General features: G+C 40.5%; 1 protein-coding gene across 5 annotated transcripts in view; it reads left to right on the top strand.

The window, feature by feature from the left end:
* The window catches only part of MEI1 (meiotic double-stranded break formation protein 1), a 151805-nt gene that overhangs the window by 61980 nt on the left and 73588 nt on the right, over window positions 1-16237 (top strand). For all 5 annotated transcript variants that reach the window (XR_013624660.1, XM_068127124.2, XM_078785284.1 and 2 more), the window contains exons 9-12: window positions 3017-3131; window positions 6364-6480; window positions 10831-10930; window positions 11087-11221. Coding sequence is in view for 4 of the 5 variants with exons in the window: in XM_068127124.2 (XP_067983225.2) it covers window positions 3017-3131; window positions 6364-6480; window positions 10831-10930; window positions 11087-11221 (467 nt within the window). In the remaining variant the exon portion in view is untranslated. The remainder of the gene's footprint in view (window positions 1-3016; window positions 3132-6363; window positions 6481-10830; window positions 10931-11086; window positions 11222-16237) is intronic.

Genomic DNA, 16237 nt, shown 5'->3' with positions numbered 1-16237 from the left:
ATTTAATTCAAACTTTGTACAGATATGTATAATGGTGTAGAGGTTAACTGATAAAATTTTGTGGTCAAGAGGTCAAAGGTCAGAGGTCATGTCAGGTAAAAATGTGATAACTTGTGAACAACTGAAGGGATTTAAATTAAAACTTTGTACACGTATGTATAATGATGTAAACATGAACTGATTAAATTTAGGGGTCAAGAGGCCAAAGGTCAGAGGTCATTTCAGGTAAAAAATGTGATAACTTTAGAACAGCTGAATAGATTTAATTCAAACTTGATACAAGTATTATAAAGATCTAATAATGTGGGTGGAGGCATATTCGTCTTGATGTCGAAGAGTGTTCTAGTTTTAACCTGTTTCACATGACACACTATTGCTTTACATTGTGGGACAATCAATCTGTTATTTACTTCCTCTTGTCAGCGTGAATCTTTTGCACACACTGGGGATGTCTCACTGACGATGCAGTATTTTGAGCAGCCAGAGATGCATTACTCTTCTTTGTTGTTGATTGCATTTTATTTTGTCCTCCTTAAGGATTCATATCGTCATGATTGTCATGGGGACCGCAAGGCTAACCCCCGCTCTTGCAGGGAAAATGGCCTTAAAATGCATGTTGTTGTTGTTGTTATTAAGGATTCATAACACCGATTGCTTTAACTAGTTTATGCTCACTCCGTTTTTCCTTGAACGTTAAGCATTCCCTTTTGATATGATTAGGTTTCCTAGATTTGTTTCTGCCACATATTAATGTAAACAAGGGACATTGATGTCAATTTATTTTAATAACGTAACAATTCGAGAACTAGGCATATGCTTTTTACAATACGTATTATAAAACTTCACAAGCTTTTAGTGTGTATTTCATACACTGCGTAGCACTGAGACTTAAAATGAGCCTGATCAGCACCGTGTTGGTTGCAATCTCGGATCACTAGGCAGGCAAAATGTACCTGGCTTCATTTTTAATTATTTTGTAAAAATTTCTAAAAAACAAAATTCCACTTTGACATTATGGGGTATTATGTGTAGATCAGTGGCAAAAAATCTCAATTTAATCCATTTTAAATTCAGGCTATAACAGAACAAAATGTGAAAAAAGTCAAGGGGTGTGAATGCTTTCTGAAGGCACTGTAACTTCCGTCCATCTTCAGTGGTGGAGGTAATTAAATATGCCATAGACATCATAAAAGTGGGGGAATTAACCCATCCTGAAGGATGCATGTGTTCTTTGCTAGTTAAAGCTCACAACTTACATTGGTCCTGAACAGCACAGTGGTGGTAGTGATTTAGGATCACTGGGCAGTCAAAATGTACCTGGCTTCATGTCCTTCCACCAAAAGGTGATTGCCCTCTCAGTTCCATCCAATCTTTTTGCTTTGTCATTGGAAATCTGAACAATACATGAGATGCAAACAGGCTGGAATTATTGCTCTGGGAGGAATTGCTCAAACATGGAATGATTACTCAAACATTTATGGCAGATTCAATACACGAGTCGCCAATAAAAAACCCTGAATTTCAGTGATGATTTTCATAGCTGAGCTGCAGTTTCCAGACTAGAACACCTGCTAGCAGTGCGTGCAGACGCATGATGTCCATTTAGTTTAACACCTGAGGTCATGTAAAATTTGAATGGGTAAGCACTCTGGCGCCAAGTTGTAGGTCATGCGATGTCACGATTTAAAGAATAGTTTATCAAAGAAGGCTTAACAACATGTCGTGCATCATATAAAGCTTCAGTAGCACACTCTGTTTAATATTCTTCTTAAGTTGCCTGTTAGGCTGAACTCGGATGACATTGATCCTCAGCTTCCAGTCCTCGCGATCAAGCATTGCTGTGTTCAATTCTTCTGTCTCCAGGCCCGTATCCTTTTTCAACATGTTCATGTAGTTGAGAGCTGGACTGTCCCACTTCAGCCTTACATGTTTAGGTGTCCAGAGTAGAACTTTGGAAACGGGTCGTTTTTGTGGTGACGGTGTTTATTATAATTTTTGTGCTACCTCCGCAATCCTGAGATGACTTCTTATAATTTTAACCCAGAGCCTTAGAAGAGAACATTAGAGCTCTTTATTTGTCTTGTGTTCAGACCAATGGACATTAAAATCTGAACGAAAAAGTTGATTATAGTATCCAGCAAGTCCCTTCTCGTAGGCAGCATTGATCAATCCCCACTATTAACCCAGTCGTACTTGAAACCCCCCCATTAACTTAAGTATATGTGCAACATATGGGTGTGAGATTAGATAAACAATGTAAGAACAAAATCCCAGCACTCTCGTAACTTTGAAATATAATATATAAAACATATACTGTACCTCGCTTAACGCTGCCCCGTAAAATGCTGATGTGTCATAGAACTCTTTGTCCTGAAGAAAATTTTTCCTAAAAAATATAAATGAAGAAGATCCATAACATGTAGCGCTCGCAAACGCACCTGTCGACATTGTTTGTACGATATGCACATGTTCTGAGATAATCAGCACTGTTTGCTCCGACTTCCTTTTGCAGCAGAATGAGATTCCTCCCACCTCGATTCCCACTGTTGCCATGTAGGAGTAGCAGAGTAGGAGTGATGGAAATTATTAATTTATTGATGTTTGTACATATTTTATGTTTTTGTTTTATACTTACTGATGTTATTATAATAAAAATAAATTATTTTATTGAATTAAAAAATAAAAATAGAAAAAAATTCTTTTTATTCATAGAACAATATGTTTACCTTCTCCATTATTCTCATTATTAGCGATACCCCAATGGAGCCCCTGTATACCGCTCATGCGTAAGAAATAACGCTTTCAGGAACGCAACTCCATGTAAACAATGGTATGATGACACCTTTTAGCACATTTTCGATCAGAGCTCTCTTTTTCCAAGAACGCATGCTGAGTGCGAAGTGAGGTATTACTGTAGTTACATTCGGATGGTAGTTTTTGACTTGAAATAATCGTTAGAAAGGTCAACCTAACCTGTGATTTCATACAAATATATTGCACCTCCATGTCCATGCAGTTTCTCCTTTGCGGTGAAGGGAACCTCAAGATAGCCGCCGTGCAGTGTATCAGCACTGTGATATCTCACCGCCCTGCCCAGTATGCTCTCCCATTCCTGCAAGCTGACCTACCAGGTAAGGCCACCAGGCAGGAAGCAAGTCGTCAGCATTGAGTGTTATCTGCATAGTGTTAAAGTGTGTGTGTGTGTGTGTGTGTGTGTGTGTGTGTGTGTGTGTGTGTGTGTGTGTGTGTGTGTGTGTGTGTGTGTGTGTGTGTGTGTGTGTCGTTGGTTGTTATCTCCATAATTTGAGTTTTAGAATGTGGAACGGAGTCCTTCCCGGACTCAAAGTATCCACCCCCGCTCCGGTGAAGGATTGCGATTCATGGGCTAAGTTGTGTTATTCTCAGTTTTGTTCCAAAGGCTCTTTTCAGGATCATCACTGAGCCCCGTACAGCCTCCAACTGTAGTTCGTTTGTGGAAATGTTCCCAGGGATGGTTTTTAAGATCTCTGTAAGGTTCTTCTTTATCATTCCCTTTGCTCCAACTATCACTGGTACCATTTCGGCGCTCTTTAGCTTCCAGGATCTTTTCACTTCATTCTTGAGGTCTTTGTATTTGACCTTTTGTTGATTTCTGCATTATTTAAGCCAATATCGCTGCGTACTGATATCTCAATCAGCGATGCAGTCTTTTCCTTTTTGTTCTTGAGTACTATGTCTAGTCGCAGTGCTTTGTTTTCCATGTTCACGCTCGATGGGATCATCAGGTCATATGTGAGCATTACGTCCTTGTCTTCATTGATTGCTTTTGGTTAATGTTTCCATGTGTTTTGTGGAACTGGGATATTGAAATTTCTGCAGATATGCCAGTAGATTACTCTACATACCTTGTTGTGCCTTTTGGGTGTACAGCTGCTCTGACATTTGGGTGTATGGCAGTTTTTTACATCCTGATTGAAGGTGACTCGTTCTTTCAGTTTCTACCTTGCAGAAACTACATTTGTCCAATTGATTCAGTCCTGCCGTCTTCTTAAAGCCATTGGTGTAGTGTCCTTGGTCTTGGGCATTAAGAATGATTCGTTCTCTGTCCCAGTTGAGCTGACCTCTTCTTAGCCATTCCAGTGATCCTTCTTCGTCTATCCCCAATCTGTCCAACTTTTTTTTTTCCCCCTGTTGTTTTGTCTTTCTCCCAGTTTTCAGTATATATCTGCTTGCATTTCATCTTGTATTTTTATTTTGTCTTTTTTTGCAATAGTTAGGGCAGTATTCATTTCTGTTTTGGTTTGGTGCATGACATCTTCTAATCGCACCTGTTTTTGGAAGTTGTGTGTGTGTGTGTGTGTGTGTGTGTGTGTGTGTGTATGTGTGTGTGTGTGTTTTGTTTTGTTTGCTCTATTGAAGGACAATGACACAACCAAATATTACGTGCAGTGTAATTCCAGTAGTTTGTCCAAAGTTTGGCACACTGACAGTACCTTGATGTTGGCCGTGTGAGCTCCATATTTGATTTGGATAGGAAATTGTAATTTGGTCAGCACAATCACATACTCTATGCAAAACGACACCATGGGATCTTCACCACGTACCAGTAACCAATGCTACGAGCAGACTGGTCTCCACCCTATTGTCCCACCCGATGGACGGTGTATTGTTTATTGCAACGACCTGCCTGCTATACACCAGGGTAACAGTTTATAGTCATATCTGGAATCAAACACAGATGAGACGGTTCAAAGGCAAGTGTATTACCTCTGAGCTATCCTGCCACCTTATATAGTCTAGTAGGAAGACTAGGTCCCTCTGCACCCCCCGGAGATATACTTCTAATCAGTGTTTCTAGATTGGAAAAAATGTGTAGAAAATGACTAGCTATGGCCCCAAGCTGAAAAAATGTCCCACATACCATGTTTATGCAAATTACTGCTGCAAATTTTATGCAAAATTATGTAAATTTTATGCAAATTTTTGATGAGGAGTAGAGTTGAGGGGTCTTTGAGGGCTTCATCGAGGTGCTCTCGGTTGCAAGACTGGGTCATTCTGAGAAGCACAGCAGGGTCAGAGATCATGATGTTCTCCTCCTCAGTGAATCTCTCCATCAACAGCCTCTCCATTGCCTCACACACTGTTTTGAGGCAAAAGAGGGACTTTGCGTAGGCCTTTCCACTGAGAACACCTTTGAGAGATCCACTTGTTACTAGTTGTGCCTCAAAGAGAATCTCTGCATATCCAGAACCACGCATCTTGTGTCCAGTGAGCATCCCGATGTAGTTCATGGATGTGTGGAAGGGTCCAATCGTTACTACATGACTAGCAAATTCATTTGGCCAGCGCCAGATGATGGGAAGGGCTTTCATGCAGACACCCAGATCAAATGTATTCAGGACCCATCTCTGACCCACCTCAGCAGTTGCTGCCTCGGAACGCTTCAGTAGCTCACGAACAACTGCGTTGTCTGTGATCGGTTGGTGGATAGGCGTGCAGTAGTCGACTGTTGATTTGCTGGGTGGGGGAGAACCAGTTGCAGAGGTGAAACCCCCTAGCCCAGGCACAGGCTGCAGGCCATTGCCATGCCATGCAGGCACCAGGCACAGACCGATCACAGACAACGCAGTTGTTCGTGAGCTACTGAAGCGTTCCGAGGCAGCAACTGCTGAGGTGGGTCAGAGATGGGTCCTGAATACATTTGATCTGGGTGTCTGCATGAAAGCCCTTCCCATCATCTGGCGCTGGCCAAATGAATTTGCTAGTCATGTAGTAACGATTGGACCCTTCCACACATCCATGAACTACATCGGGATGCTCACTGGACACAAGATGCGTGGTTCTGGATATGCAGAGATTCTCTTTGAGGCACAACTAGTAACAAGTGGATCTCTCAAAGGTGTTCTCAGTGGAAAGGCCTACGCAAAGTCCCTCTTTTGCCTCAAAACAGTGTGTGAGGCAATGGAGAGGCTGTTGATGGAGAGATTCACTGAGGAGGAGAACATCATGATCTCTGACCCTGCTGTGCTTCTCAGAATGACCCAGTCTTGCAACCGAGAGCACCTCGATGAAGCCCTCAAAGACCCCTCAACTCTACTCCTCATCAAAAATTTGCATAAAATTTACATAATTTTGCATAAAATTTGCAGCAGTAATTTGCATAAAAATGGTATGTGGGACATCTTTTCAGCTTGGGGCCATAGTTAGTCATTTTCTACACATTTTTTCCAATCTAGAAACACTGATTAGAAGTATATCTCCGGGGGTGCAGAGGGACCTAGTCTTCCTACTAGACTAATATGAAGTCCTAGTTCTTGCTTTTCTGTATACATGATTTGTTGTAAAATTGTGAATTATTGAACTGATTTACTTCTTTTTCTGCAGAATTTCTTTTTGAAACCTTATTCACTACTGATGAGCTGCTCATTTGGTCCATTTACTGCTGCCTGTCGACATTTAAGGAAGAACATTTGTTCTACACACGCTGTCACACGATCTATGGTAATGGTGTTTGTTGTACATGGTATAATCAGACATGTTGACAAATGTCAAATTCTCTGTAAGATGCATCCCAATAATGGAGTCAGAAAGTAATAATAAATGAGCGCATGTCCCAACTTAATTAAATATCGACAGTTAGATGACTGTTTGTCTGTTTCATTTTCCGACAAGACAGCATTATTCCTCAAGCTCTATCTCACTTTCATATGTAGGATGAAGTTGGAGAACTTTACAGGATCTCAGGACCTCATTATTCCAGGACTTGCAGTTCATCTGGAAAGTTATCAAAATGTGTCCCTTGGCCCTAAAGACACTCATTGTAGATTAAATAATGAGAACTTGCAAGCATAATTAACACCCGACGCAAAACAACATTGAATGTGGACACTTTGACCAACTTGGTCCAAAAAGGTTTATCCTTACACAGAGTTAACATGCAATTTTCCAAATGGTCAAGATAATTTGAGCGAACTAGAAACACTGGCTCCCTACGGGATCTGCAAGGTGGGAATGGGTGGAGTGGGGTGGGGGGGGGGGGGGGGGGAGGGAGGAGGGAGTGGCAGAATGGGAGGGGGGGGGGCATCTTTATTTTCGGTGACGGAGGTTGTGTTTTCAGCCCTGTCTGTTTGTCTGTCTGAGCAGAATATCTCAAAAACCGAGGGACTGATTCAGACTCAATTTGGTGGACAGGTTGGGTGTGTGACATTGATTGATTCGATTTTGGTGAATTGATTACATTTGGTGAAGATCCACATACGACAATTTTAAAAGTTATTCTTCCCCATTGAGAGATAGGACCAAAAACATGATATACTGTACAGCATGATATTTCAAAAAGTTGACATTTTTGACTGCTTATGACAAAATGTGGTGGATGAGTTAGTTAGGTGACAAGAAGAAGCTAATTGGATATTGGTTAAGATCTTGATGCAGATATGGCCTATCAGTGTGATTGAAAACATAAACTGTTCAGCCTGGCGGAGGATGCACTCCACAGAGTGCCATTCAAATTTGGTGTTGTACTGTATTATGGTATTATTTTTACTCTTGGCATTGTTTATATAATTTGATTGTACTGTTATTTGTAATTTTGTGAATTTGCTACGGTGTGCCAACTGCCAACACAAGAAATTCGCTTTTTGGGATTAACACCACCGTCTGTTAATATTTTGTATTGTATTTGAAGAAGAAAATAAATGTTAATTGATGTTTATGTGGATGGGATTATCAATTTTGACATAAAAGGAACATCTAAGCAACAAAAGCAAATTAAACACTGCCAATTGTGAAACAAACAGGAAAGAGCAGAGTCAACCGCAGGCAATGTATAACTCATGGTCCACAAGCTTTGCGATGATGACTCGTTTTCATTATACTACAACACAGATAATTGGGCCATGTTAGAATGATTTCTACAACTTCCAGGGGTTTGATAAAATTTTCCCAATAAAATCCAGTTTTCAAGTTATTTTGTTCAGCAGAGCAGGAATACATTGGCACGTATGATTAATTGACCCGCATATATGATGTTTATGGCTTTCTTATGATAATTCCCCACTTTCATGTAAAAGTAAATACACAAGTTGGGGTTTGCCATCCCAGCTTGGTAGAACGTTCCAATATATACCCTGAGGAAAACCACCAAATGTCAATGCATTTCATCCCACAAACAGAGACGGGCATGGTTCAACGCATTCCCCCCACATATATGATGATTATCGTTTTCAATATACAGTACTATAACAATGAGAAATGGTGTACAGTATTTTAGAACGACCTGGAACTTGGAATGGACTCCCACCTAGAGCGGCACTACACAATACACATTTACATAGAGAATTTGGGTTCCCCTTCCCAAACCCCGCGACTATGAATTTTTTTTGATATCTAAAACCTCCCCGGGTACGCCTCAAGAACAACAACCAGAACACACACACACACACACACACACCAAATTATATATACAGGCCACAGGGTGTTTCAAAATTAAGAGCACTCAAAAAATAGTTGTTTCATGTGTTTGGTGATCTTAAAAATTATAATATATGCTTGTATACTTGCAGGTATCTTTGACTTGCTCAAGTGAGATACTCACCATGTCTTTGTTGTACAGTATTTGTCAATAAATACCTTTCTCTGAAAGACTTCTCTTTTTGCACAAGAGGTGTTAAGTTTCTACTCCACTGATTATTTTGAAACACCCTGGAGTATGATATAACCCTAATCAAATTGCAGTCGATCAGTTGTATGAATTATGTGGCAAAAATTATAAATACCAATTGGAGTACTTTGGTATACTTTAGTTAAATTGCATCTGCATGTAAAATATGGTAGTTTCTTACACAGTACAGAATTGCAATGATAAATGCTCCAGGACTATAAACAACCTTTGGTTGATAATTTCCACGGATTATGTGGTCTAATTCCAAGTGTCTCAAATTCAACCCCAAAAACAATTGCAATATAATGGCAATTAATTGCACGTAATAATATTTTCTGCTGGGAGAGATGGCAAACCAATTTTTCTGGCACCCTCGACTTAAACCTGAGTACCCCTAGTACTTATGCAAAATCAGTTGGAGATTGGCCTGGCTGTTTTTGTTCCACGATTTTCAGAACTACATGAATATACATACAGATAATTTATTTGTGGGGGGTGGGTAGCTTAAAACCTTGCCTAGATTCTGAAGTTCCTACACCCAAAATTTGCAGCCTCTAGATGCTACAGTTTGGCGATGAAAGAATAACATACAAACAAACACGCAACCACTTGAGAATATTTATAGAGATAGTTTGAGATTCCATGACTCTCTAATTAAAAATAAACATTGGATATTGATATGAACATTTTTTTTTATAGTCGTTATCCATCATAACCTGATATCTGTGCTTGTGCAATAATAGCAATGTAATGGACTTGATGAGTTGTCAGAATCTTCAATAATACTAGCAGAATGCATCGGAACTTGAGCCATTTCCTTTGGATACAGTTTGTATGATGGTGACAGTGATGGAATAAAAGAAATTCCTCATCACATCTTACTCGAGAATAACTTTCTATAAAGGAAAAGGTTTATAGTTTGCACCATGTGTTGGCTCTTAAAAGAGCTTTTTTATTATTCATTCTTTAAAAAATAACTGCAAAGTATAAGAAAAGTAGGCCTCAACGTTTTGGGCAGCATGCTCTGCCCATTGACAAGAGGAAGTAACTGGAACGAGTGGGATGCAGAGTTTATAAGAACTGCACACCCCCCATTGGCTGGTGGTTGTGGGGTGTTGATTGGTTGGTTATTGTGTGTTGCTGATTTGCTGGTGTAGTTTTGCTCATCATGGTCCATTGTCCTCAATGTGTTGATACCTATGTTGGTAGGTGTCTGCTTGTTAATGAGTGAGAGCCAGATATCGCTCCTGGGTAGCCTGTTTTATTGGAGGGCCGTGTGATATAGATGCATCTCCATAGCTTCTCTGATTCTTCTTGTGTGCCAGTGGCTGATGGATGTGAGAAGTTTGCTATCTGACCATATCATGTGATGATTAATAAGTCTGTGCATGATTGCTTGATGTTCTTTCCGTCTAGTGGTGAAAGTCCTGACAGTTTCACCAATGTAAACCTTACCGCATTCACAAGGGATGCGGTAAACACCTTGATGGTGGTTAGGATGCCTTCCGTCCTTATGTGTGTGAATAATACATTTGAGCTTGTGTGTCGAGCGATGTCACATTGCTATGTTGGCAGTCTTGAGAACTCGCTGAATGTGGTGTAATGTACATTCAATGAAGGGGAGAATAACGCATGCTCAAGCTTCCAGTGTTGGCTCACAAGCATTTGGTGGTTTAGTGATGACCTTGTGGGTGGGATAACCATTTAATTTAAAGGCAGTTGTGATGTGGCGTAGTTCTAATAGTTGCGCATAAGCGCAACGAATAAGAGTACTGCTCACCGATTGGATAGTTGAAGGATGATGAAAAGAGTGGTAGTTGAGGTAGCGGTCCATGTGAGTTAGTTTCCTGTATACTTTGTGACAGGGCTTGCCATTAGGAGACTTAATAATGACGATGTCAAGACAAGAAATTGACTGTTGTTGCTCAACTTCCCTGATTAACTTATTAATAAAGAGTAAAAATAGTTATTTTAAGAGCCAACACATGGTGCAAACCATAAACCTTTTACTTTATTGTTATTCCACCAATAAAACTTTTAAACAGCACTTTAAAACTTTCTACTTTCGGAGTCTAACACCATAGAGGACATAGCTGATAAGATTGTTTATTGTGCTCTCGCACAAACTGAATGGACTCACGAATGACTGGAATTTTTTTTTTGTTTTGTTGTTGTTTTCATTGATGCAGGAATGGAAGTTTTGCTTCAAAGCATGTGCCATCTGCTTGCATTAACCAACACTGAGGCTCAGAGAGAAGGTTTTTGCCTGATTTGGGAAATATTTCACAGGTAAGTTGTGAGTTAGAGAATGGCATTTGCTCTCGTGCTCCTTACAGTGATTTTTTGAAGCCACAATGCTCAGTAATACTGCACATCATTAGTTATTGTCTTTGTCTTTTGCCGCCTTCCACTCACCGCCTTCCATCTTCCACTACTCCATGCTAGACAACCAGCAGGCCTGCAGCTGTTTCCTGGTTGTACATTATACAAAAAGGCTATCAATGTGCTCAAGGCTGGGGTGGTTGTCCAAGGACTTGATGTTTCCAGCCAGGCTGCACGGGCAGTTTCTGCCTTCCTTCGGTGAGTAGTGGCTGAAGATGAACGCTGCTTCATGGAAAACGAAAAGTCATACTGATCATTCTGAAATGCAGATCTTTCACGTTGAGCTTTTGTTTGTGCATGCATGGCACCATACCTGCTCAAACAGCAAGGGGAAAAAATTGTTTAATTCAATATTTTTCTCAAATTGGTTAATGAAGAGTTGAAAAGTCTTTCCCCCAACTGATGCTCATGAGGATAGTAATTTGGACTGTCAAAGCTGTGTATGTGAATTTTCAAGATAAAAACATTTTAATACTATTTTTTATATATATATATATTATATATATATATATTATATATATATATATATATATATATATATATATATATATATGTATGTATGTATGTATATATAAGCTCAAAACACACCTGGTCACAAGTGTGCCGCACTGACTGGGTCCTCGTCCTCAGCATCATCCCGTTTCGGCCCTTCAACCTCGATACGGTCAGCTAAGGTGGGCCAGCAGGGGCACATACACATCCACATGCAGCAACTACACCTGGATGCGTACATACCCCCACCCCCAGCCAGTGCGAACGCAGACAACAACAACAACACCTCCACATCCAGAATCCACAGCACCAAACAAACATTGTGGAACACTCAAACACCCACCTTTATACCCTTCACAACTCACCAACAAAACACACCAGATCATTCATACACACACATACACACCCATACACACACATACACACATACCTACACACATACACACACAACACCAACCAACCACCTACCCTTACAACATACACCACTCAACATACAAAAACACACACTCATGCAAAAATTCATTCATGTAATAACACACACCCTCACCCACTCACTCATATACACAAAATAAGTAATAATAATCGTAACAAAAAAAAAAAAAAATACAACCAACCTACACCGTTTCAATGTAAAATTTTCAATATAAAAACATTTTAATACTATTTTACATATATATATATATATATATATATATATATATATATATATATATATATATATATATATATATATATATACAGACTTGGCATTTAATATGGAATTTTTTTTTTTCTTGACTTGGGTTTAATTTCTGAACTCGGTATATCAATCTGGTGAGTTTCTTTTACGCTTCGGTGATTTCTTTGTTAAAAGAACCATGTCACTGATTGTCTGTCGCAGCAAGAAGTCAATAACAGGATTATATCACAGGTGGCGTGACAAAATGTACGGACAGGTACATTTGACGATTGGCTTCACAATCGGGTATATAAGGGTTGTTGCGTTCTGTATTAATGGAAAACAACTGCTGCATATCTACAAAAGTTATTGCCGCTTCCCCTGGAGATGGTCCGTCAACTCGACAATGCTGTTTGTCATTTAGTGGTGGCTTTATGAAATTCCGGCATGAAACAGCGTGCTATTGCTTGGCAGTATGGCATCACTCAAGGTCAGGTGTCAAAGATCCTTAAACGAAATGCTCAGAGGGGTGTCCCTACTCCAATACCGAGGCCAGGACGTCCCCACAGAACCACAAGGCGGGATGATCGCCAGCTGTACCGGTTAGTCCGCAATGTCCGTACCAAGTCAGCAAATCGGCTTAGGGCTGAGTGGCAGCAACTGACAAATGTGCCTGTATTCAGAAGGCTAGTCGACCAACGACTGGTTCAAGCAGGCTATCATGCCAGGCGTCCCCTGAGAAAGCCACGTCTGACCAGACAACACCGCCAGCGCCGATTGCAGGGGGCCAGAAAGCACCGTCAATGGCAGCCAGGACACTGGAATCACGTGATCTTCAGTGACGAGTCTAGATTTCTGGTCTATCGTCAAGATGGCCGCGTCCGAGTGCGCAGACAAGTGCATGAAGCCTACAACGAGGATTGTATAGTGCCAAGAGTCCAAGCTGGAGGTGGTGGGGTGACCGTTTGGGCTGCTTTTCATGCAGGGGGCAAAACTGACCTGGTTGTTCTGAATGGAAACCTGAACCAGTTCAAGCACAGGGCCATTCTGGAAGAAACATTGCTTCCATTTGTTCGTGCAGCCTTTCGAGGAAACTTTGTCTTCCAAGATGACAATGCACGGCCTCATCGTGCTCGCATGATCCAACACTTTCTTGCTGACCGTGGTGTAGAGCATATGGAGTGGCCTGCCATGTCCCCGGATATGAATCCGATAGAGAACTTGTGGGCCGAATTAACGCGTCAAATCGACAACTTGGACCAGCAGCCTGCCTCTGTGCGTGAATTGCAGCAGGCTATTGGAACTGCATGGCAAGCGATTCCTGTCCAAACCTTGGCAAATCCAGTGAACAGCATGCCTCAACGTGTACGTGCTCTCCTGAATGCTCGTGGGGGTTACACGAAGTACTGAACTGTAATTTTACTGTCCGTAATCCCAGTCGTAATTTAACTTTTGTTTTTGTTAAAAAAAAATTTGGCTAATGTGCAAAATAAAGAGATACTTCTGGAAAACGTCCAGAAGTTTAACACAGTACTGTCCATGAATTGAGTTTGATATCAGTTTACATCACTTTCAAGGATCAATTTATTTGTTTCGAAATGTCAAATGTGGTTTTTGTTTCTTTTAAAGGTCACATTAACAAAATCTAGAATAATTTCAACATAATTCCAATGAACTTTTGGTTTTAAGACATCTTGAAAAGTAAGTTCACCCCCACAAAAAAAATATTCCATATTAAATGCCAAGTCTGTATATATATATATATATATATATATATATATATATACAGTCATGTGAAAAAGTAAGTACACCCCATGTAAAGTTTTGACTTTTTCGACATATTTCAACATACAGCTATTTGATCTTCATTTCAGCAATATTGATAGATAAAGGTAATATAATATAACAAATATCATGAAACATTTACATTTTGTAGTCCACTGTATAATTTAAATAAACATAAATGCAAATTTCGCATGTGGAAAAAGTAAGTACACCCCTACATTTATCACTACTTCAAATACCTAAAATTAGAATCAGGTGCACCAGCTCAGGTGCAAATGATTAGAACATCGTTAGAGAGGATCTTGGAGGAACCTGCCTTATTTAAACCTCAGACATTTAGTTTGGTTTGCTCTTTGTTGTTGAAGTGTGCAGCGTAAACATGCCTAGATCAAAAGAGCTCCCTGAGGCCTTCAGAAAGAAGGTTATATATGCCTACGAGTCTGGGAAGGGATTTAAAAAGATCTCCAAACAATTTGAAATCAATCATTCGACTGTCTGGAAGATCATCTACAAGTGGAGAAGATTCCAAACAACTGCCAACTTGTTCAGGCCAGGCCACCCCAGCAAGTTCAGCCCGAGAGCAGACCGCAAGATGCTGAAAGAAGTCTCTAAGAACCCCTGAATGACATCACGGGACCTACAGGTAGCTCTTGCCACTGTTGATGTCAAAGTGCACGAGTCTACCATTAGAAAGAGGCTCCACAAATTTGATCTACATGGGAGGTGTGCCAGGAGGAAACCTTTGCTGTCCAGAAAGAACATCAGGGCAAGACTAAAGTTTGCCAATGAACACCTCGGCAAAGACCAGCACTTATGGAGCAATGTGCTCTGGACAGATGAGTCAAAGGTAGAGCTATTTGGCCACAGTACCAGAAGACATGTTTGGCGAAAACCAAAGACAGCATTTGACCACAAGAACCTGATACAAACTGTAAAGCATGGTCGTGGAAATATTATGGTTTGGGGCAGCTTTGCTGCATCAGGGCCTGGGCAGCTCACCATCATAGAATCCACTATGAATTCTTCATTGTATCAGAGGGTGCTTGAGGATAATGTGAGGCCATCTGTCGGAAAGTTGAAGCTCAACCGAAGGTGGACCTTGCAACATGGCAATGACCCTGAACATACCAGTAAATCCACCAAGGAATGGCTGAAAAGAAAGAAATGGAGGGTTCTGGAATGGCCAAGTCAAAGCCCGGATCTAAATCCCATCGAGATGTTGTGGGGGGATTTGAAACGAGCGGTGCATGCAAGAAACCCCTCAAACATCGCACAGGTGGAAGAATTCTGCATGGAGGAGTGGGCAAAAATTTCTCCCAGTCGATGTCAGAGACTGGTAGACAGTTATAAGAAACGCCTACTTCAGGTTGTTTCTGCCAAAGGGGGGCAATACCACCTATTAGAGCCAAGGGTGTACTTACTTTTTCCACATGCGAAATTTGCATTTATGTTTATTTAAATTATCCAATGGACTACAAAATGTAAATGTTTCATGATATTTGTTATATTATGTCACCTTTATCTCTCAATATTGTTGAAATGAAGATCAAATAGCTGTATGTTGAAATATGTTGAAAAAGTCAAAACTTTACATGGGGTGTACTTACTTTTTCACGTGACTGTATATATATACAGGGTGAATCAAAAGTAGCGCCCGCTCCCGATTTCTGTTTTTTCAACTGTCAGATTCTTTCTGGGATGTCATGTTGTTAATAATTGTCTTGCAGATTATTAATTTTCTTAATTTATTTATTTTTGTTTTTGTTTTGCAGGTTATTGCTGAGAGTTTGGAAAGTTACTGAAGTTGCACCAAATTGAACCATGATTTACCTTTCAATGAATCAACGCATTGCGGCCGTGAAACATTACTACAAATGTTATGAACAACCAACGATGGCGGCACGCCGTTTGGCACAGGAATTCGATATTAACCCACCCCAGGGAAGAAACATACGATTGATTGTCGAGAAATTTGAAGCAACAAGGTCGGTAGCCACTGCAAAGAAGTCCGGTCGTCCAAAAACGGCAACGAATGTAGCTAAGGCTGAAGAAGCCATCAGGAGACTGGAACAAAGTCCGCAAAAGTCAACTCGCCGTTTATCTGCAGAGTTGGAAGTGAGCCAATCAAGTGTTATCCATATCCTTCACCAGAAAAACTGGAAACCTTACATTCCACGCTTACTGCATGCCTTTCATGATGGAGATGACGACCGGCGTCTTCACTTTTGCGAAAAGTTCTTCGCTAAACTTGACGAAGAGGACACAATGCTAGACAACAT

The sequence above is a fragment of the Myxine glutinosa genome, chromosome 10 (assembly GCF_964187855.1).
Source record: "Myxine glutinosa chromosome 10, kmMyxGlut1.1, whole genome shotgun sequence".
NCBI lineage: Eukaryota > Metazoa > Chordata > Myxini > Myxiniformes > Myxinidae > Myxine > Myxine glutinosa.
This window is presented reverse-complemented; position numbering and strand designations above follow the sequence as displayed.